Source organism: Lampris incognitus, chromosome 21 (genome assembly GCF_029633865.1).
Source record: "Lampris incognitus isolate fLamInc1 chromosome 21, fLamInc1.hap2, whole genome shotgun sequence".
NCBI lineage: Eukaryota > Metazoa > Chordata > Actinopteri > Lampriformes > Lampridae > Lampris > Lampris incognitus.
Window position 1 is genome coordinate 357,023 of NC_079231.1, and position 22,729 is coordinate 379,751.

General features: G+C 52.6%; 1 protein-coding gene across 2 annotated transcripts in view; it reads right to left on the minus strand.

The window, feature by feature from the left end:
- The window catches only part of LOC130131332 (formin-like protein 2), a 214,405-nt gene that overhangs the window by 41,601 nt on the left and 150,075 nt on the right, over positions 1–22,729 (minus strand). For both annotated transcript variants that reach the window (XM_056300987.1, XM_056300986.1), the window contains one exon: positions 4,142–4,344. In XM_056300987.1, coding sequence (XP_056156962.1) covers positions 4,142–4,344 — 203 coding nt within the window. The remainder of the gene's footprint in view (positions 1–4,141; positions 4,345–22,729) is intronic.

Here is a 22,729-nt window from a genome sequence, read left to right on the forward strand (position 1 = left end):
GGGTCGTGGCGGCCTTGCGGCGATTTTCGCCGCCTGAACAACGTCACCGCCAATGACCGCTATCCCATCACACATGTACAGGACTTTTCCATACGCCTGGCAGGTGCCACTATCTTCTCTAAGGTGGACCTGGTGCGCGGCTATCATCAGGTTCCAGTGCGCGCAGAGGACGTGCCCAAGACCGCAGTGATCACCCCGTTTGGGCTTTTTGAGTTCATGCGCATGCCTTTTGGCTTGAAGGGGGCAGCGCAAACCTTTCAGAGGCTGATGGACTCGGTGTTGCGTGACCTTGCTTTCGTGTTCGTTTATCTCGACGACATATTAGTGGCCAGTCCGTCAGCTGACGAGCACCTGGCGCACCTGAAACAGGTTTTCCGTCGTCTGGACGAACACGGCCTGATAGTCAACCCGGCCAAGTGTCAGTTTGGACTGCCGGTGATTGACTTCTTGGGTTACCGCATTTCGCCTCAAGGTGCGGTCCCGTTGCCTTCTAAGGTGCAAGCGGTGGCGGAATTTCCCCGCCCAGTCTCTGTTAAGGCATTGCAGGAATTCTTGGGCATGGTGAATTTCTATAACCGTTTCCTCCCTCGCGCTGCCCACCTCCTTCAGCCACTTTACGAAGCCCTGCGGCTTAAGAAGGCTAACGACCCTGTTGACTGGACTCCCGAACGGGTCCAGGCCTTTGATGGAGCTAAGTGCGCCCTGGCTAACGCTGCCCTCCTCGCCCATCCCACACCCACGGCGTCCATAGCTTTAACAACCGATGCGTCTGACATAGCCGTGGGGGCTGTGGTTGAACAGCGTGTGGCGAATGCGTGGCAGCCACTCGCATTTTTTAGCCGCAAACTGCGAGATAGCGAGCGCAAGTACAGCGTTTTTGACCGGGAGTTGCTGGCACTGCACCTTGCAACCCGGCATTTCCGCTTCCTGCTGGAGGGTCGCCCATTCACGGCTTGTGTGGATCATAAGCCGTTGACTTTTGCCATGTCCAAGGTGACTGAGCCGTGGTCTGCTCGTCAACAGCGCCACCTAGCGGCGATCTCCGAGTTCACAACGGACATTCAGCATGTGGCCGGGAAGTCCAACTCTGTTGCTGATTGTCTGTCGCGTGTGCTTGTGTGTCCTGTGCACCTCGGTGTGGATTTCCCCGCTATGGCTGCCGACCAGCCCAGCGACCCGGACGTCTTTGCCCTTAGGTCAACGCGTACCGGCCTCAAGCTAGAGGACGCTGTGATGCAGGAAGGCAGTCCTGCCCTCCTCTCCGATGTCTCCACCGGCCGTCCCCGCCCCGTTGTTCCAGTGACCTGGCGCCGTCAAGTTTTCGATTCGATTCACTCCCTCTCGCACCCTGGAGTTCGGGCGTCGGTGAAGTTGGTCGGTTCCAAGTTCGTCTGGCCTGGCCTCCGCGAGGACGTCAAGGGGTGGGCAGCTGCATGTGTAGCGTGCCAGCGCGCTAAGGTCCACCAGCACACTAAATCGCCCCTCGAACCGTTTCCGATCCCGGCCAGACGTTTCGACCACGTGCATGTGGACCTGGTGGGCCCTCTACCTTCGTCACAGGGTTTTATGCACCTGCTCACAATGGTAGATCGGACCACCAGGTGGCCAGAGGCTGTCCCTCTATCCTCCACAACATCCTCGGATGTTGCACGCGCTTTTCTTTCCTCCTTGGTCGCCCGTTACGGCACTCCGTCAGATATCACCTCAGACAGGGGCCCCCAGTTCGTGTCAGAGCTCTGGTCGGCACTTGCGCGATCCTTGGGTGTGCAGGTACACCGCACTACCGCGTACCACCCCCAGGCTAACGGGTTGTGTGAACGTTTTCACCGGTCGCTCAAGGCAGCGCTGTGCGCTGCGCTCTCGGATGGTAACTGGGTGGACCGTTTACCTTGGGTTATGCTCGGGTTGCATTCGGCTCCTAAGGAGGACCTCGACGCGTCACCCGCTGAGCTGGTGCTCGGTCAGCCGCTCCGCGTCCCTGGGGAATTGTTGCCTGGGAGTTCCGCTCCTCGACCCCGTCCGGCCGTTTATCCTTTTTTGTCCGACAGCACCCGGGTTCCAGGCCCCGTTCACCGCTGCTTTCTGCGGTCGTTCGTGCCTGCGGAGCTCATTTCGGCTCGTTTTGTTTTTGTACGGTATGATGCGCACCGCTCGCCCCTCCAACCCCCATACGATGGCCCATTTCGGGTTCTTGAGACGGGTCCTAAGGGTTTTGTGCTGGATATGGGTGGGCGTAGGGAGCGTGTCACGCTTGATAGGCTTAAACCGGCGCACAGAGTGGCAGGCGAAGTTGTGTTTCCGGCCCAGGTTCCCCGTCGGGGTCGTCCTCCTTCCAGGACCCCGGCAGTGTCTTCACGGGTTCAGCGTTCTGCTTCTCAGCCGGCTTTGGACTGTGTTTCACCTACTGTTTTGGCTGAGGGACGGCGCAGCCGTTATGGCAGGCTGCTTAAGCCTCCAGTGAGACACTAATTTTCTTTCCAGGAGTCCCTTCTGGGTGTTCGGGGGGGGGGGGGCTGTGTGGCGGACACTAGGGGCTATGCCTCTCACCCAGCAGGACTGTGAGCTGGGGGCGTGGTTTACGTTCCCGGGCTCGCTGGTGCAAGGTTGTTCCTGCTGCAGTTGGTTTTTGGAGTTGAGGAATAAACATCAAACTCGCCTTGGTCTCCTGTGTTTTTCCTCATTCCTGCCACAGTGGTATATAACAGTGGTATATCTATATAACAGTGGTATATCGATATAACAGTGGTATGTCGATATAACAATGGTATATAGATATAACAGTGGTATGTCGATATGACAGTGGTATATAGATATAACAGTGGTATATCTATATAACAGTGGTCTGTCGATATAACAGTGGTATGTCAATATAACAGTGGTATATAGATATAACAGTGGTATATAGATATAACAGTGGTATGTCGATATAACAGTGGTATGTCGATATAACAGTGGTATATCGATATAACAGTGGTATGTCGATATAACAGTGGTATGTCGATATAACAGTGGTATATAGATATAACGGTGGTATGTCAATATAACAGTGGTATGTCGATATAACAGTAGTATATAGATATAACAGGGGTATGTCGATATAACAGTGGTATATCTATATAACAGTGGTATATAGATATAACAGTGGTATGTCGATATAACAGTGGTATATAGATATAACAGTGGTATGTCAATACAACAGCGGTATGTCGATATAACAGTGGTATATAGATATAACAGTGGTATATCGACATAACAGTGGTATATCCATATAACAGTGGTATATAGATATAAAAGTGGTATGTCGATATAACAGTGGTATATAGATATAACAGTGGTATATAGATATAACAGTGGTGTATAGATATAAGAGTGGTATGTCGATATAGCAGTGGTATGTCGATATAACAGTGGTATATAGATATAACAGTGGTATGTCAATATAACAGTGGTATATCGATATAACAGTGGTATGTCGATATAACAGTAGTATATAGATATAACAGTGGTATGTCGATATAACAGTGGTATATAGATATAACAGTGGTGTATAGATATAACAGTGGTATGTCGATATAGCAGTGGTATATCTATATAACAGCGGTATATAGATGTAACAGTGGTATGTAGATATAGCAGTGGTATATCTATATAACAGTGGTATGTCGATATAACAGTGGTATGTCGATATAACAGTGGTATATCGATATAACAGTGGTATGTCGATATAGCAGTGGTATGTCGATATAACAGCGGTATATCTATATAACAGCGGTATATAGATGTAACAGTGGTATATCTAGTATATAACAGTGGTATATCTACTATATAACAGTGTTATATCATCGCTATATCAGCGGTATGTCTGACTTGTGTGAGGACATATTAGATTCACCTTATATTGATCTTTAATTTGATGATATGAAACTTGTTTGCTGTTTGAAACAATTCTTTGGTCACATTAAAGCCAGAAAGATACAATTTCATTTATCATTTAATTTATTATCATTTAGACTAGTATTATCTGTCGTTCTATTCTCATCATAATTGAAGCATCCGCCCATAGTGTTGATGAAATATCCATTCCAATACAACACTGTTCTGAGTGGAATTGTGTGCATGTGTGTGTGTTTGTGTGTCTTACGTCTGGATGGCTCTGCAGGTGACATCTGACCCCTGACCAGCTTTCCTGAGGGTGATGGCCAGGTTCTTGGCCCTGTTGGCCTCCAGTAAGGACACTCTGCTGGGGCCCCTCTGAGGGGCCTTCTGCCTGGACAGAGAAATGTCCACTGCCGGCCCCTGAGCCTTAGTTTTAAACAACTCCTCAAACCCCTCCACGTCCAACTCCTACAGACCGAGAGAGAAAGACAGACAATGAGATTTTCTTTATTTTAAAATTCCACTTTTTAAAAAAAATAAATCACATAGTGATAAGGATTTCATTGCATGCCATGACTCAGAGGCAATCCATAACAACAGTAGAGACATCTCTTACAATCCATCCACCAATGGACTTTACAAAGTTCTCTGAAAACTTGAAAAACCAACTCATCATCCACCACAAAACAAATCACGATGTGGCACCACTGCTGACTGAAGCATCCAGATCCCTCTTCATTTTATAAACCCTGAAGCCAACCCAGACTCTAGACCTCACCAAAGAATCAAACCAAGGGATCACATCCCGTCCTGCCCTTCCTTCTGTTCCACTGTCCTGCCCTTCCTTCTGTTCCACTGTCCTCCCCTTCCTTCTGTTCCACTGTCCTGCACCCTCTGTTCCACTGCCCTGCCCTTCCTTCTGTTCCACTGTCCTGCCCTTCCTTCTGTTCCACTGTCCTGCACCCTCTGTTCCACTGCCCTGCCCTTCCTTCTGTTCTACTGTCCTGCCCTTCCTTCTGTCCTACTGTCCTGACCTTCCTTCTGTTCCACTGTCCTGCTCCCTCTGTTCCACTGCCCTGCCCTTCCTTCTGTTCTATTGTCCTGCTCCCTCTGTTCCACTGCCCTGCCCTTCCTTCTGTTCTACTGTCCTGCACTTCCTTCTGTTCTACTGTCGTGACCTTCCTTCTGTTCCACTGCCCTGCCCTTACTTCTGTTCTACTGTCCTGCACTTCCTTCTGTTCCACTGTCCTGCACTTCCTTCTGTTCTACTGTCCTGCCATTCCTCTGCCCTGCCTCTTCTGTTCTACTGTCCTGCACTTCCTTCTGTTCTACTGTCTCGCCCTTCCTTCTGTTCTACTATCGTGACCTTCCTTCTGTTCCACTGTCCTGCACCCTCTGTTCCACTGCCCTGCCCTTCCTTCTGTTCTACTGTCCTGACCTTCCTTCTGTTCCACTGTCCTGCACCCTCTGTTCCACTGCCCTGCCCTTCCTTCTGTTCTACTGTCCTGCCCTTCCTTCTGTCCTACTGTCCTGACCTTCCTTCTGTTCCACTGTCCTGCTCCCTCTGTTCCACTGCCCTGCCCTTCCTTCTGTTCCACTGTCCTGCTCCCTCTGTTCCACTGCCCTGCCCTTCCTTCTGTTCTACTGTCCTGCACTTCCTTCTGTTCCACTGTCCTGCACTTCCTTCTGTTCTACTGTCTCGCCCTTCCTTCTGTTCCACTGTCCTGCACTTCCTTCTGTTCTACTGTCCTGCCATTCCTCTGCCCTGCCTCTTCTGTTCTACTGTCCTGCCCTTCCTTCTGTTCCACTGTCCTGCACTTCCTTCTGTTCTACTGTCCTGCCATTCCTCTGCCCTGCCTCTTCTGTTCTACTGTCCTGCCCTTCCTTCTGTTCCACTGTCCTGCCCTTCCTTCTGTTGTACTGTCCTGCCCTTCCTTCTGTTCTACTGTCCTGCACTTCCTTCTGTTCTACTGTCTCGCCCTTCCTTCTGTTCCACTGTCCTGCACTTCCTGCTGTTCTACTGTCGTGACCTTCCTTCTGTCCTACTGTCCTGACCTTCCTTCTGTTCCACTGTCCTGCTCCCTCTGTTCCACTGCCCTGCCCTTACTTCTGTTCTACTGTCCTGCACTTCCTTCTGTTCTACTGTCGTGACCTTCCTTCTGTTCCACTGCCCTGCCCTTACTTCTGTTCTACTGTCCTGCTCCCTCTGTTCCACTGCCCTGCCCTTGGTTCTGTTCCACTGTCCTGCTCCCTCTGTTCCACTGCCCTGCCCTTGGTTCTGTTCCACTGTCCTGCTCCCTCTGTTCCACTGCCCTGCCCTTCCTTCTGTTCTACTGTCCTGCACTTCCTTCTGTTCTACTGTCGTGACCTTCCTTCTGTTCCACTGCCCTGCCCTTACTTCTGTTCTACTGTCCTGCACTTCCTTCTGTTCTACTGTCCTGCCCTTCCTTCTGTTCTACTGTCCTGCACTTCCTTCTATTCTACTGTCCTGACCTTCCTTCTATTCTACTGTCCTGACCTTCCTTCTATTCTACTGTCCTGACCTTCCTTCTATTCTACTGTCCTGCCCTTCCTTCTGTTCTACTGTCCTGCACTTCCTTCTGTTCTACTGTCCCGCCCTTCCTTCTGCTCTACTGTCCTGCCCTTCCTTCCGTTCCACTGTCCTGCCCTTCCTCCTATTCTACTCTCCCGACCTTCCTTCTGTTCCACTGTCCTGCACTTCCTTCTGTTCCACTGTCCTGCTCCCTCTGTTCCACTGCCCTGCCATTCCTTCTGTTCCACTGTCCTGCACTTCCTTCTGTTCCACTGTCCCGCCCTTCCTTCTGCTCTACTGTCCTGCCCTTCCTTCTGTTCCACTGTCCTGCCCTTCCTCCTATTCTACTCTCCCGACCTTCCTTCTGTTCCACTGTCCTGCACTTCTTCTGTTCCACTGTCCTGCACTTCCTTCTGTTCTACTGTCTCGCCCTTCCTTCTGTTCCACTGTCCTGCACTTCCTTCTGTTCTACTGTCCTGCCATTCCTCTGCCCTGCCTCTTCTGTTCTACTGTCCTGCCCTTCCTTCTGTTCCACTGTCCTGCCCTTCCTTCTGTTCTACTGCCCTGCACTTCCTTTTATTCTACTGTCCTGACATTCCTTCTATTCTACTGTCCTGACCTTCCTTCTATTCTACTGTCCTGCCCTTCCTTCTGTTCTACTGTCCTGCACTTCCTTCTGTTCTACTGTCCCGCCCTTCCTTCTGCTCTACTGTCCTGCCCTTCCTTCTGTTCCACTGTCCTGCCCTTCCTCCTATTCCACTCTCACGACCTTCCTTCTGTTCCACTGTCCTGCACTTCATTCTGTTCCACTGTCCTGGTCCCTCTGTTCCACTGCCCTGCCCTTCCTTCTGTTCCACTGTCCTGCACCCTCTGTTCCACTGCCCTGCCCTTCCTTCTGTTCTACTGTCCTGCCCTTCCTTCTGTTCCACTGTCCTGCCATTCCTTCTGTTCCACTGTCCTGCCATTCCTTCTGTTCCACCGTCCTGCACTTCCTTCTGTTCCACTGTCCCGCCCTTCCTTCTGCTCTACTGTCCTGCCCTTCCTTCTGTTCCACTGCCCTGCCCTTCCTTCTGTTCTACTGTCCTGCCCTTCCTTCTGTTCCACTGTCCTGCACTTCCTTCTGTTCCACTGTCCTGCACTTCCTTCTGTTCTACTGTCTCGCCCTTCCTTCTGTTCCACTGTCCTGCACTTCCTTCTGTTCTACTGTCCTGCCATTCCTCTGCCCTGCCTCTTCTGTTCTACTGTCCTGCCCTTCCTTCTGTTCCACTGTCCTGCCCTTCCTTCTGTTGTACTGTCCTGCCCTTCCGCCTGTTCTACTGTCCTGCACTTCCTTCTGTTCTACTGTCTCGCCCTTCCTTCTGTTCCACTGTCCTGCACTTCCTTCTGTTCTACTGTCTCGCCCTTCCTTCTGTTCTACTGTCCCGCCCTTCCTTCTGTTCTACTGTCGTGACCTTCCTTCTGTTCCACTGTCTTGCACCCTCTGTTCCACTGCCCTGCCCTTCCTTCTGTTCCACTGCCCTGCCCTTCCTTCTGTTCTACTGTCCTGCCCTCCCTTCTGTTCCACTGCCCTGCCCTTCCTTCTGTTCCACTGCCCTGCCCTTACTTCTGTTCCACTGTCCTGCCCTCCCTTCTGTTCCACTGTCCTGCCCTTCCTTCTGTTCCACTGTCCTGCACTTCCTTCTGTTCCACTGTCCTGCCATTCCTTCTGTTCCACTGTCCTGCCCTTACTTCTGTTCCACTGTCCTGCCCTTACTTCTGTTCCACTGTCCTGCCCTTCCTTCTGTTCCACTGTCCTGCACTTCCTTCTGTTCCACTGTCCTGCTCCCTCTGTTCCATTGCCCTGCCCTTCCTTCTGTTCAACTATCGTGACCTTCCTTCTGTTCCACTGTCCTGCACCCTCTGTTCCACTGCCCTGCCCTTCCTTCTGTTCTACTGTCCTGCCCTTCCTTCTGTTCCACTGTCCTGCCCTTCCTTCTGTTGTACTGTCCTGCACTTCCTTCTGTTCTACTGTCTCGCCCTTCCTTCTGTTCTACTGTCCCGCCCTTCCTTCTGTTCTGCTGTCCTGCCCTTCCTTCTGCTCTACTGTCCTGCTCCCTCTGTTCCACCGCCCTGCCCTTCCTTCTGTTCTACTGTCGTGACCTTCCTTCTGTTCCACTGTCCTGCTCCCTCTGTTCCACTGCCCTGCCCTTCCCTCTGTTCTACTGTCCCGCCCTTCCTTCTGCTCTACTGTCCTGCCCTTCCTTCTGTTCCACTGTCCTGCCCTTCCTCCTATTCTACTCTCCCGACCTTCCTTCTGTTCCACTGTCCTGCACTTCCTTCTGTTCCACTGTCCTGCTCCCTCTGTTCCACTGTCCCGCCCTTCCTTCTGCTCTACTGTCCTGCCCTTCCTTCTGTTCCACTGTCCTGCCCTTCCTCCTATTCTACTCTCCCGACCTTCCTTCTGTTCCACTGTCCTGCACTTCTTCTGTTCCACTGTCCTGCCCTTACTTCTGTTCCACTGTCCTGCCCTTCCTTCTGTTCCACTGTCCTGCCCTTCCTTCTGTTCCACTGTCCTGCTCCCTCTGTTCCACTGCCCTGCCCTTCCTTCTGTTCTACTATCGTGACCTTCCTTCTGTTCCACTGTGCTGCACCCTCTGTTCCACTGCCCTGCCCTTCCTTCTGTTCTACTGTCCTGCCCTTCCTTCTGTTCCACTGTCCTGCCATTCCTTCTGTTCCACCGTCCTGCACTTCCTTCTGTTCCACTGTCCCGCCCTTCCTTCTGCTCTACTGTCCTGCCCTTCCTTCTGTTCCACTGTCCTGCACTTCCTTCTGTTCCACTGTCCTGCACTTCCTTCTGTTCCACTGTCCTGCACTTCCTTCTGTTCTACTGTCTCGCCCTTCCTTCTGTTCCACTGTCCTGCACTTCCTTCTGTTCTACTGTCCTGCCATTCCTCTGCCCTGCCTCTTCTGTTCTACTGTCCTGCACTTCCTTCTGTTCTACTGTCTCGCCCTTCCTTCTGTTCTACTATCGTGACCTTCCTTCTGTTCCACTGTCCTGCACCCTCTGTTCCACTGCCCTGCCCTTCCTTCTGTTCTACTGTCCTGACCTTCCTTATGTTCCACTGTCCTGCACCCTCTGTTCCACTGCCCTGCCCTTCCTTCTGTTCTACTGTCCTGCCCTTCCTTCTGTTCCACTGTCCTGCCATTCCTTCTGTTCCACCGTCCTGCACTTCCTTCTGTTCCACTGACCCGCCCTTCCTTCTGCCCTACTGTCCTGCCCTTCCTTCTGTTCCACTGTCCTGCACTTCCTTCTGTTCCACTGTCCTGCACTTCCTTCTGTTCCACTGTCCTGCACTTCCTGCTGTTCTACTGTCTCGCCCTTCCTTCTGTTCCACTGTCCTGCACTTCCTTCTGTTCTACTGTCCTGCCATTCCTCTGCCCTGCCTCTTCTGTTCTACTGTCCTGCCCTTCCTTCTGTTCCACTGTCCTGCACTTCCTTCTGTTCTACTGTCCTGCCATTCCTCTGCCCTGCCTCTTCTGTTCTACTGTCCTGCCCTTCCTTCTGTTCCACTGTCCTGCCCTTCCTTCTGTTGTACTGTCCTGCCCTTCCTTCTGTTCTACTGTCCTGCACTTCCTTCTGTTCTACTGTCTCGCCCTTCCTTCTGTTCCACTGTCCTGCACTTCCTTCTGTTCTACTGTCTCGCCCTTCCTTCTGTTCTACTGTCCCGCCCTTCCTTCTGTTCTACTGTCCCGCCCTTCCTTCTGCTCTACTGTCCTGCCCTTCCTTCTATTCTACTGTCCTGCACTCCCTCTGTTCCACTGCCCTGCCCTTCCCTCTGTTCTACTGTTCTGCCCTTACTTCTGTTCTACTGTCCTGCCCTTCCTGCTGTTCTACTGTCGTGACCTTCCTTCTGTCCTACTGTCCTGACCTTCCTTCTGTTCCACTGCCCTGCCCTTCCTTCTGTTCTACTGTCCTGCACTTCCTTCTGTTCTACTGTCGTGACCTTCCTTCTGTTCGACTGCCCTGCCCTTACTTCTGTTCTACTGTCCTGCACTTCCTTCTGTTCTACTGTCCTGCCCTTCCTTCTGTTCTACTGTCCTGCACTTCCTTCTATTCTACTGTCCTGACCTTCCTTCTATTCTACTGTCCTGACCTTCCTTCTATTCTACTGTCCTGACCTTCCTTCTATTCTACTGTCCTGCCCTTCCTTCTGTTCTACTGTTCTGCACTTCCTTCTGTTCTACTGTCCCGCCCTTCCTTCTGCTCTACTGTCCTGCCCTTCCTTCTGTTCCACTGTCCTGCCCTTCCTCCTATTCTACTCTCCCGACCTTCCTTCTGTTCCACTGTCCTGCACTTCCTTCTGTTCCACTGTCCTGCTCCCTCTGTTCCACTGTCCCGCCCTTCCTTCTGCTCTACTGTCCTGCCCTTCCTTCTGTTCCACTGTCCTGCCCTTCCTCCTATTCTACTCTCCCGACCTTCCTTCTGTTCCACTGTCCTGCACTTCTTCTGTTCCACTGTCCTGCCCTTACTTCTGTTCCACTGTCCTGCCCTTACTTCTGTTCCACTGTCCTGCCCTTCCTTCTGTTCCACTGTCCTGCCCTTCCTTCTGTTCCACTGTCCTGCTCCCTCTGTTCCACTGCCCTGCCCTTCCTTCTGTTCTACTATCGTGACCTTCCTTCTGTTCCACTGTGCTGCACCCTCTGTTCCACTGCCCTGCCCTTCCTTCTGTTCTACTGTCCTGCCCTTCCTTCTGTTCCACTGTCCTGCCATTCCTTCTGTTCCACTGTCCTGCACTTCCTTCTGTTCTACTGTCCCGCCCTTCCTTCTGCTCTACTGTCCTGCCCTTCCTTCCGTTCCACTGTCCTGCCCTTCCTCCTATTCTACTCTCCCGACCTTCCTTCTGTTCCACTGTCCTGCACTTCCTTCTGTTCTACTGTCTCGCCCTTCCTTCTGTTCCACTGTCCTGCACTTCCTTCTGTTCTACTGTCCTGCCATTCCTCTGCCCTGCCTCTTCTGTTCTACTGTCCTGCACTTCCTTCTGTTCTACTGTCTCGCCCTTCCTTCTGTTCTACTATCGTGACCTTCCTTCTGTTCCACTGTCCTGCACCCACTGTTCCACTGCCCTGCCCTTCCTTCTGTTCTACTGTCCTGACCTTCCTTCTGTTCCACTGTCCTGCACCCTCTGTTCCACTGCCCTGCCCTTCCTTCTGTTCTACTGTCCTGCCCTTCCTTCTGTTCCACTGTCCTGCCATTCCTTCTGTTCCACCGTCCTGCACTTCCTTCTGTTCCACTGACCCGCCCTTCCTTCTGCCCTACTGTCCTGCCCTTCCTTCTGTTCCACTGTCCTGCACTTCCTTCTGTTCCACTGTCCTGCACTTCCTTCTGTTCCACTGTCCTGCACTTCCTTCTGTTCTACTGTCTCGCCCTTCCTTCTGTTCCACTGTCCTGCACTTCCTTCTGTTCTACTGTCCTGCCATTCCTCTGCCCTGCCTCTTCTGTTCTACTGTCCTGCCCTTCCTTCTGTTCCACTGTCCTGCACTTCCTTCTGTTCTACTGTCCTGCCATTCCTCTGCCCTGCCTCTTCTGTTCTACTGTCCTGCCCTTCCTTCTGTTCCACTGTCCTGCCCTTCCTTCTGTTGTACTGTCCTGCCCTTCCTTCTGTTCTACTGTCCTGCACTTCCTTCTGTTCTACTGTCTCGCCCTTCCTTCTGTTCCACTGTCCTGCACTTCCTTCTGTTCTACTGTCTCGCCCTTCCTTCTGTTCTACTGTCCCGCCCTTCCTTCTGTTCTACTGTCCCGCCCTTCCTTCTGCTCTACTGTCCTGCCCTTCCTTCTATTCTACTGTCCTGCTCCCTCTGTTCCACTGCCCTGCCCTTCCCTCTGTTCTACTGTCCTGCCCTTACTTCTGTTCTACTGTCCTGCCCTTCCTGCTGTTCTACTGTCGTGACCTTCCTTCTGTCCTACTGTCCTGACCTTCCTTCTGTTCCACTATCCTGCTCCCTCTGTTCCACTGCCCTGCCCTTGCTTCTGTTCCACTGTCCTGCTCCCTCTGTTCCACTGCCCTGCCCTTCCTTCTGTTCTACTGTGCTGCACTTCCTTCTGTTCTACTGTCGTGACCTTCCTTCTGTTCCACTGCCCTGCCCTTACTTCTGTTCTACTGTCCTGCACTTCCTTCTGTTCTACTGTCCTGCCCTTCCTTCTGTTCTACTGTCCTGCACTTCCTTCTATTCTACTGTCCTGACCTTCCTTCTATTCTACTGTCCTGACCTTCCTTCTATTCTACTGTCCTGACCTTCCTTCTATTCTACTGTCCTGCCCTTCCTTCTGTTCTACTGTCCTGCACTTCCTTCTGTTCTACTGTCCCGCCCTTCCTTCTGCTCTACTGTCCTGCCCTTCCTTCTGTTCCACTGTCCTGCCCTTCCTCCTATTCTACTCTCCCGACCTTCCTTCTGTTCCACTGTCCTGCACTTCCTTCTGTTCCACTGTCCTGCTCCCTCTGTTCCACTGTCCCGCCCTTCCTTCTGCTCTACTGTCCTGCCCTTCCTTCTGTTCCACTGTCCTGCCCTTCCTCCTATTCTACTCTCCCGACCTTCCTTCTGTTCCACTGTCCTGCACTTCTTCTGTTCCACTGTCTCGCCCTTCCTTCTGTTCCACTGTCCTGCACTTCCTTCTGTTCTACTGTCCTGCCATTCCTCTGCCCTGCCTCTTCGGTTCTACTGTCCTGCCCTTCCTTCTGTTCCACTGTCCTGCCCTTCCTTCTGTTCTACTGTCCTGCACTTCCTTTTATTCTACTGTCCTGACATTCCTTCTATTCTACTGTCCTGACCTTCCTTCTATTCTACTGTCCTGCCCTTCCTTCTGTTCTACTGTCCTGCACTTCCTTCTGTTCTACTGTCCCGCCCTTCCTTCTGCTCTACTGTCCTGCCCTTCCTTCTGTTCCACTGTCCTGCCCTTCCTCCTATTCCACTCTCCCGACCTTCCTTCTGTTCCACTGTCCTGCACTTCATTCTGTTCGACTGTCCTGGTCCCTCTGTTCCACTGCCACACCTTTCCTTCTGTTCTACTATCGTGACCTTCCTTCTGTTCCACTGTCCTGCACCCTCTGTTCCACTGCCCTGCCCTTCCTTTTGTTCTACTGTCCTGCCCTTCCTTCTGTTCCACTGTCCTGCCATTCCTTCTGTTCCACTGTCCTGCCATTCCTTCTGTTCCACCGTCCTGCACTTCCTTCTGTTCCACTGTCCCGCCCTTCCTTCTGCTCTACTGTCCTGCCCTTCATTCTGTTCCACTGTCCTGCCCTTCCTCCTATTCTACTCTCCCGACCTTCCTTCTGTTCCACTGTCCTGCACTTCCTTCTGTTCCACTGTCCTGCACTTCCTTCTGTTCCACTGTCCTGCACTTCCTTCTTTTCTACTGTCTCGCCCTTCCTTCTGTTCCACTGTCCTGCACTTCCTTCTGTTCTACTGTCCTGCCATTCCTCTGCCCTGCCTCTTCTGTTGTACTGTCCTGCCCTTCCTTCTGTTCCACTGTCCTGCCCTTCCTTCTGTTGTACTGTCCTGCCCTTCCTTCTGTTCTACTGTCCTGCACTTCCTTCTGTTCTACTGTCCTGCACTTCCTTCTGTTCTACTGTCTCGCCCTTCCTTCTGTTCTACTGTCCCGCCCTTCCTTCTGTTCTGCTGTCCTGCCCTTCCTTCTGCTCTACTGTCCTGCTCCCTCTGTTCCACTGCCCTGCTCTTCCTTCTGTTCTACTGTCGTGACCTTCCTTCTGTTCCACTGTCCTGCACCCTCTGTTCCACTGCCCTGCCCTTCCTTCTGTTCTACTGTCCTGACCTTCCTTCTGTTCCACTGTCCTGCACCCTCTGTTCCACTGCCCTGCCCTTCCTTCTGTTCTACTGTCCTGCCCTTCCTTCTGTTCCACTGTCCTGCCATTCCTTCTGTTCCACCGTCCTGCACTTCCTTCTGTTCCACTGACCCGCCCTTCCTTCTGCCCTACTGTCCTGCCCTTCCTTCTGTTCCACTGTCCTGCACTTCCTTCTGTTCCACTGTCCTGCACTTCCTTCTGTTCCACTGTCCTGCACTTCCTTCTGTTCTACTGTCTCGCCCTTCCTTCTGTTCCACTGTCCTGCACTTCCTTCTGTTCTACTGTCCTGCCATTCCTCTGCCCTGCCTCTTCTGTTCTACTGTCCTGCCCTTCCTTCTGTTCCACTGTCCTGCACTTCCTTCTGTTCTACTGTCCTGCCATTCCTCTGCCCTGCCTCTTCTGTTCTACTGTCCTGCCCTTCCTTCTGTTCCACTGTCCTGCCCTTCCTTCTGTTGTACTGTCCTGCCCTTCCTTCTGTTCTACTGTCCTGCACTTCCTTCTGTTCTACTGTCTCGCCCTTCCTTCTGTTCCACTGTCCTGCACTTCCTTCTGTTCTACTGTCTCGCCCTTCCTTCTGTTCTACTGTCCCGCCCTTCCTTCTGTTCTACTGTCCCGCCCTTCCTTCTGCTCTACTGTCCTGCCCTTCCTTCTATTCTACTGTCCTGCTCCCTCTGTTCCACTGCCCTGCCCTTCCCTCTGTTCTACTGTCCTGCCCTTACTTCTGTTCTACTGTCCTGCCCTTCCTGCTGTTCTACTGTCGTGACCTTCCTTCTGTCCTACTGTCCTGACCTTCCTTCTGTTCCACTATCCTGCTCCCTCTGTTCCACTGCCCTGCCCTTGCTTCTGTTCCACTGTCCTGCTCCCTCTGTTCCACTGCCCTGCCCTTCCTTCTGTTCTACTGTCCTGCACTTCCTTCTGTTCTACTGTCGTGACCTTCCTTCTGTTCCACTGCCCTGCCCTTACTTCTGTTCTACTGTCCTGCACTTCCTTCTGTTCTACTGTCCTGCCCTTCCTTCTGTTCTACTGTCCTGCACTTCCTTCTATTCTACTGTCCTGACCTTCCTTCTATTCTACTGTCCTGACCTTCCTTCTATTCTACTGTCCTGACCTTCCTTCTATTCTACTGTCCTGCCCTTCCTTCTGTTCTACTGTCCTGCACTTCCTTCTGTTCTACTGTCCCGCCCTTCCTTCTGCTCTACTGTCCTGCCCTTCCTTCTGTTCCACTGTCCTGCCCTTCCTCCTATTCTACTCTCCCGACCTTCCTTCTGTTCCACTGTCCTGCACTTCCTTCTGTTCCACTGTCCTGCTCCCTCTGTTCCACTGTCCCGCCCTTCCTTCTGCTCTACTGTCCTGCCCTTCCTTCTGTTCCACTGTCCTGCCCTTCCTCCTATTCTACTCTCCCGACCTTCCTTCTGTTCCACTGTCCTGCACTTCTTCTGTTCCACTGTCCTGCCCTTACTTCTGTTCCACTGTCCTGCCCTTACTTCTGTTCCACTGTCCTGCCCTTCCTTCTGTTCCACTGTCCTGCCCTTCCTTCTGTTCCACTGTCCTGCTCCCTCTGTTCCACTGCCCTGCCCTTCCTTCTGTTCTACTATCGTGACCTTCCTTCTGTTCCACTGTGCTGCACCCTCTGTTCCACTGCCCTGCCCTTCCTTCTGTTCTACTGTCCTGCCCTTCCTTCTGTTCCACTGTCCTGCCATTCCTTCTGTTCCACCGTCCTGCACTTCCTTCTGTTCCACTGTCCCGCCCTTCCTTCTGCTCTACTGTCCTGCCCTTCCTTCTGTTCCACTGTCCTGCACTTCCTTCTGTTCCACTGTCCTGCACTTCCTTCTGTTCCACTGTCCTGCACTTCCTTCTGTTCTACTGTCTCGCCCTTCCTTCTGTTCCACTGTCCTGCACTTCCTTCTGTTCTACTGTCCTGCCATTCCTCTGCCCTGCCTCTTCTGTTCTACTGTCCTGCACATCCTTCTGTTCTACTGTCTCGCCCTTCCTTCTGTTCTACTATCGTGACCTTCCTTCTGTTCCACTGTCCTGCACCCTCTGTTCCACTGCCCTGCCCTTCCTTCTGTTCTACTGTCCTGACCTTCCTTCTGTTCCACTGTCCTGCACCCTCTGTTCCACTGCCCTGCCCTTCCTTCTGTTCTACTGTCCTGCCCTTCCTTCTGTTCCACTGTCCTGCCATTCCTTCTGTTCCACCGTCCTGCACTTCCTTCTGTTCCACTGACCCGCCCTTCCTTCTGCCCTACTGTCCTGCCCTTCCTTCTGTTCCACTGTCCTGCACTTCCTTCTGTTCCACTGTCCTGCACTTCCTTCTGTTCCACTGTCCTGCACTTCCTTCTGTTCTACTGTCTCGCCCTTCCTTCTGTTCCACTGTCCTGCACTTCCTTCTGTTCTACTGTCCTGCCATTCCTCTGCCCTGCCTCTTCTGTTCTACTGTCCTGCCCTTCCTTCTGTTCCACTGTCCTGCACTTCCTTCTGTTCTACTGTCCTGCCATTCCTCTGCCCTGCCTCTTCTGTTCTACTGTCCTGCCCTTCCTTCTGTTCCACTGTCCTGCCCTTCCTTCTGTTGTACTGTCCTGCCCTTCCTTCTGTTCTACTGTCCTGCACTTCCTTCTGTTCTACTGTCTCGCCCTTCCTTCTGTTCCACTGTCCTGCACTTCCTTCTGTTCTACTGTCTCGCCCTTCCTTCTGTTCTACTGTCCCGCCCTTCCTTCTGTTCTACTGTCCCGCCCTTCCTTCTGCTCTACTGTCCTGCCCTTCCTTCTATTCTACTGTCCTGCTCCCTCTGTTCCACTGCCCTGCCCTTCCCTCTGTTCTACTGTCCTGCCCTTACTTCTGTTCTACTGTCCTGCCCTTCCTGCTGTTCTACTGTCGTGACCTTCCTTCTGTCCTACTGTCCTGACCTTCCTTCTGTTCCACTATCCTGCTCCCTCTGTTCCACTGCCCTGCCCTTGCTTCTGTTCCACTGTCCTGCTCCCTCTGTTCCACTGCCCTGCCCTTCCTTCTGTTCTACTGTGCTGCACTTCCTTCTGTTCTACTGTCGTGACCTTCCTTCTGTTCCACTGCCCTGCCCTTACTTCTGTTCTACTGTCCTGCACTTCCTTCTGTTCTACTGTCCTGCCCTTCCTTCTGTTCTACTGTCCTGCACTTCCTTCTATTCTACTGTCCTGACCTTCCTTCTATTCTACTGTCCTGACCTTCCTTCTATTCTACTGTCCTGCCCTTCCTTCTGTTCTACTGTCCTGCACTTCCTTCTGTTCTACTGTCCCGCCCTTCCTTCTGCTCTACTGTCCTGCCCTTCCTTCTGTTCCACTGTCCTGCCCTTCCTCCTATTCTACTCTCCCGACCTTCCTTCTGTTCCACTGTCCTGCACTTCCTTCTGTTCCACTGTCCTGCTCCCTCTGTTCCACTGTCCCGCCCTTCCTTCTGCTCTACTGTCCTGCCCTTCCTTCTGTTCCACTGTCCTGCCCTTCCTCCTATTCTACTCTCCCGACCTTCCTTCTGTTCCACTGTCCTGCACTTCCTTCTGTTCCACTGTCCTGCTCCCTCTGTTCCACTGTCCCGCCCTTCCTTCTGCTCTACTGTCCTGCCCTTCCTTCTGTTCCACTGTCCTGCCCTTCCTCCTATTCTACTCTCCCGACCTTCCTTCTGTTCCACTGTCCTGCACTTCTTCTGTTCCACTGTCCTGCCCTTACTTCTGTTCCACTGTCCTGCCCTTACTTCTGTTCCACTGTCCTGCCCTTCCTTCTGTTCCACTGTCCTGCCCTTCCTTCTGTTCCACTGTCCTGCTCCCTCTGTTCCACTGCCCTGCCCTTCCTTCTGTTCTACTATCGTGATCTTCCTTCTGTTCCACTGTGCTGCACCCTCTGTTCCACTGCCCTGCCCTTCCTTCTGTTCTACTGTCCTGCCCTTCCTTCTGTTCCACTGTCCTGCCATTCCTTCTGTTCCACCGTCCTGCACTTCCTTCTGTTCCACTGTCCCGCCCTTCCTTCTGCTCTACTGTCCTGCCCTTCCTTCTGTTCCACTGTCCTGCACTTCCTTCTGTTCCACTGTCCTGCACTTCCTTCTGTTCCACTGTCCTGCACTTCCTTCTGTTCTACTGTCTCGCCCTTCCTTCTGTTCCACTGTCCTGCACTTCCTTCTGTTCTACTGTCCTGCCATTCCTCTGCCCTGCCTCTTCTGTTCTACTGTCCTGCACATCCTTCTGTTCTACTGTCTCGCCCTTCCTTCTGTTCTACTATCGTGACCTTCCTTCTGTTCCACTGTCCTGCACCCTCTGTTCCACTGCCCTGCCCTTCCTTCTGTTCTACTGTCCTGACCTTCCTTCTGTTCCACTGTCCTGCACCCTCTGTTCCACTGCCCTGCCCTTCCTTCTGTTCTACTGTCCTGCCCTTCCTTCTGTTCCACTGTCCTGCCATTCCTTCTGTTCCACCGTCCTGCACTTCCTTCTGTTCCACTGACCCGCCCTTCCTTCTGCCCTACTGTCCTGCCCTTCCTTCTGTTCCACTGTCCTGCACTTCCTTCTGTTCCACTGTCCTGCACTTCCTTCTGTTCCACTGTCCTGCACTTCCTTCTGTTCTACTGTCTCGCCCTTCCTTCTGTTCCACTGTCCTGCACTTCCTTCTGTTCTACTGTCCTGCCATTCCTCTGCCCTGCCTCTTCTGTTCTACTGTCCTGCCCTTCCTTCTGTTCCACTGTCCTGCACTTCCTTCTGTTCTACTGTCCTGCCATTCCTCTGCCCTGCCTCTTCTGTTCTACTGTCCTGCCCTTCCTTCTGTTCCACTGTCCTGCCCTTCCTTCTGTTGTACTGTCCTGCCCTTCCTTCTGTTCTACTGTCCTGCACTTCCTTCTGTTCTACTGTCTCGCCCTTCCTTCTGTTCCACTGTCCTGCACTTCCTTCTGTTCTACTGTCTCGCCCTTCCTTCTGTTCTACTGTCCCGCCCTTCCTTCTGTTCTACTGTCCCGCCCTTCCTTCTGCTCTACTGTCCTGCCCTTCCTTCTATTCTACTGTCCTGCTCCCTCTGTTCCACTGCCCTGCCCTTCCCTCTGTTCTACTGTCCTGCCCTTACTTCTGTTCTACTGTCCTGCCCTTCCTGCTGTTCTACTGTCGTGACCTTCCTTCTGTCCTACTGTCCTGACCTTCCTTCTGTTCCACTATCCTGCTCCCTCTGTTCCACTGCCCTGCCCTTGCTTCTGTTCCACTGTCCTGCTCCCTCTGTTCCACTGCCCTGCCCTTCCTTCTGTTCTACTGTGCTGCACTTCCTTCTGTTCTACTGTCGTGACCTTCCTTCTGTTCCACTGCCCTGCCCTTACTTCTGTTCTACTGTCCTGCACTTCCTTCTGTTCTACTGTCCTGCCCTTCCTTCTGTTCTACTGTCCTGACCTTCCTTCTATTCTACTGTCCTGACCTTCCTTCTGTTCTACTGTCCTGACCTTCCTTCTATTCTACTGTCCTGCCCTTCCTTCTGTTCTACTGTCCTGCACTTCCTTCTGTTCTACTGTCCCGCCCTTCCTTCTGCTCTACTGTCCTGCCCTTCCTTCTGTTCCACTGTCCTGCCCTTCCTCCTATTCTACTCTCCCGACCTTCCTTCTGTTCCACTGTCCTGCACTTCCTTCTGTTCCACTGTCCTGCTCCCTCTGTTCCACTGTCCCGCCCTTCCTTCTGCTCTACTGTCCTGCCCTTCCTTCTGTTCCACTGTCCTGCCCTTCCTCCTATTCTACTCTCCCGACCTTCCTTCTGTTCCACTGTCCTGCACTTCTTCTGTTCCACTGTCTCGCCCTTCCTTCTGTTCCACTGTCCTGCACTTCCTTCTGTTCTACTGTCCTGCCATTCCTCTGCCCTGCCTCTTCGGTTCTACTGTCCTGCCCTTCCTTCTGTTCCACTGTCCTGCACTTCCTTCTGTTCTACTGTCCTGCCATTCCTCTGCCCTGCCTCTTCTGTTCTACTGTCCTGCACATCCTTCTGTTCTACTGTCTCGCCCTTCCTTCTGTTCTACTATCGTGACCTTCCTTCTGTTCCACTGTCCTGCACCCTCTGTTCCACTGCCCTGCCCTTCCTTCTGTTCTACTGTCCTGACCTTCCTTCTGTTCCACTGTCCTGCACCCTCTGTTCCACTGCCCTGCCCTTCCTTCTGTTCTACTGTCCTGCCCTTCCTTCTGTTCCACTGTCCTGCCATTCCTTCTGTTCCACCGTCCTGCACTTCCTTCTGTTCCACTGACCCGCCCTTCCTTCTGCCCTACTGTCCTGCCCTTCCTTCTGTTCCACTGTCCTGCACTTCCTTCTGTTCCACTGTCCTGCACTTCCTTCTGTTCCACTGTCCTGCACTTCCTTCTGTTCTACTGTCTCGCCCTTCCTTCTGTTCCACTGTCCTGCACTTCCTTCTGTTCTACTGTCCTGCCATTCCTCTGCCCTGCCTCTTCTGTTCTACTGTCCTGCCCTTCCTTCTGTTCCACTGTCCTGCACTTCCTTCTGTTCTACTGTCCTGCCATTCCTCTGCCCTGCCTCTTCTGTTCTACTGTCCTGCCCTTCCTTCTGTTCCACTGTCCTGCCCTTCCTTCTGTTGTACTGTCCTGCCCTTCCTTCTGTTCTACTGTCCTGCACTTCCTTCTGTTCTACTGTCTCGCCCTTCCTTCTGTTCCACTGTCCTGCACTTCCTTCTGTTCTACTGTCTCGCCCTTCCTTCTGTTCTACTGTCCCGCCCTTCCTTCTGTTCTACTGTCCCGCCCTTCCTTCTGCTCTACTGTCCTGCCCTTCCTTCTATTCTACTGTCCTGCTCCCTCTGTTCCACTGCCCTGCCCTTCCCTCTGTTCTACTGTCCTGCCCTTACTTCTGTTCTACTGTCCTGCCCTTCCTGCTGTTCTACTGTCGTGACCTTCCTTCTGTCCTACTGTCCTGACCTTCCTTCTGTTCCACTATCCTGCTCCCTCTGTTCCACTGCCCTGCCCTTGCTTCTGTTCCACTGTCCTGCTCCCTCATTTCCACTGCCCTGCCCTTCCTTCTGTTCTACTGTGCTGCACTTCCTTCTGTTCTACTGTCGTGACCTTCCTTCTGTTCCACTGCCCTGCCCTTACTTCTGTTCTACTGTCCTGCACTTCCTTCTGTTCTACTGTCCTGCCCTTCCTTCTGTTCTACTGTCCTGCACTTCCTTCTATTCTACTGTCCTGACCTTCCTTCTATTCTACTGTCCTGACCTTCCTTCTATTCTACTGTCCTGACCTTCCTTCTATTCTACTGTCCTGCCCTTCCTTCTGTTCTACTGTCCTGCACTTCCTTCTGTTCTACTGTCCCGCCCTTCCTTCTGCTCTACTGTCCTGCCCTTCCTTCTGTTCCACTGTCCTGCCCTTCCTCCTATTCTACTCTCCCGACCTTCCTTCTGTTCCACTGTCCTGCACTTCCTTCTGTTCCACTGTCCTGCTCCCTCTGTTCCACTGTCCCGCCCTTCCTTCTGCTCTACTGTCCTGCCCTTCCTTCTGTTCCACTGTCCTGCCCTTCCTCCTATTCTACTCTCCCGACCTTCCTTCTGTTCCACTGTCCTGCACTTCTTCTGTTCCACTGTCTCGCCCTTCCTTCTGTTCCACTGTCCTGCACTTCCTTCTGTTCTACTGTCCTGCCATTCCTCTGCCCTGCCTCTTCGGTTCTACTGTCCTGCCCTTCCTTCTGTTCCACTGTCCTGCCCTTCCTTCTGTTCTACTGTCCTGCACTTCCTTTTATTCTACTGTCCTGACATTCCTTCTATTCTACTGTCCTGACCTTCCTTCTATTCTACTGTCCTGCCCTTCCTTCTGTTCTACTGTCCTGCACTTCCTTTTGTTCTACTGTCCCGCCCTTCCTTCTGCTCTACTGTCCTGCCCTTCCTTCTGTTCCACTGTCCTGCCCTTCCTCCTATTCCACTCTCCCGACCTTCCTTCTGTTCCACTGTCCTGCACTTCATTCTGTTCCACTGTCCTGGTCCCTCTGTTCCACTGCCCTGCCTTTCCTTCTGTTCTACTATCGTGACCTTCCTTCTGTTCCACTGTCCTGCACCCTCTGTTCCACTGCCCTGCCCTTCCTTCTGTTCTACTGTCCTGCCCTTCCTTCTGTTCCACTGTCCTGCCATTCCTTCTGTTCCACCGTCCTGCACTTCCTTCTGTTCCACTGTCCCGCCCTTCCTTCTGCTCTACTGTCCTGCCCTTCATTCTGTTCCACTGTCCTGCCCTTCCTCCTATTCTACTCTCCCGACCTTCCTTCTGTTCCACTGTCCTGCACTTCCTTCTGTTCCACTGTCCTGCACTTCCTTCTGTTCCACGGTCCTGCACTTCCTTCTTTTCTACTGTCTCGCCCTTCCTTCTGTTCCACTGTCCTGCACTTCCTTCTTTTCTACTGTCCTGCCATTCCTCTGCCCTGCCTCTTCTGTTGTACTGTCCTGCCCTTCCTTCTGTTCCACTGTCCTGCCCTTCCTTCTGTTGTACTGTCCTGCCCTTCCTTCTGTTCTACTGTCCTGCA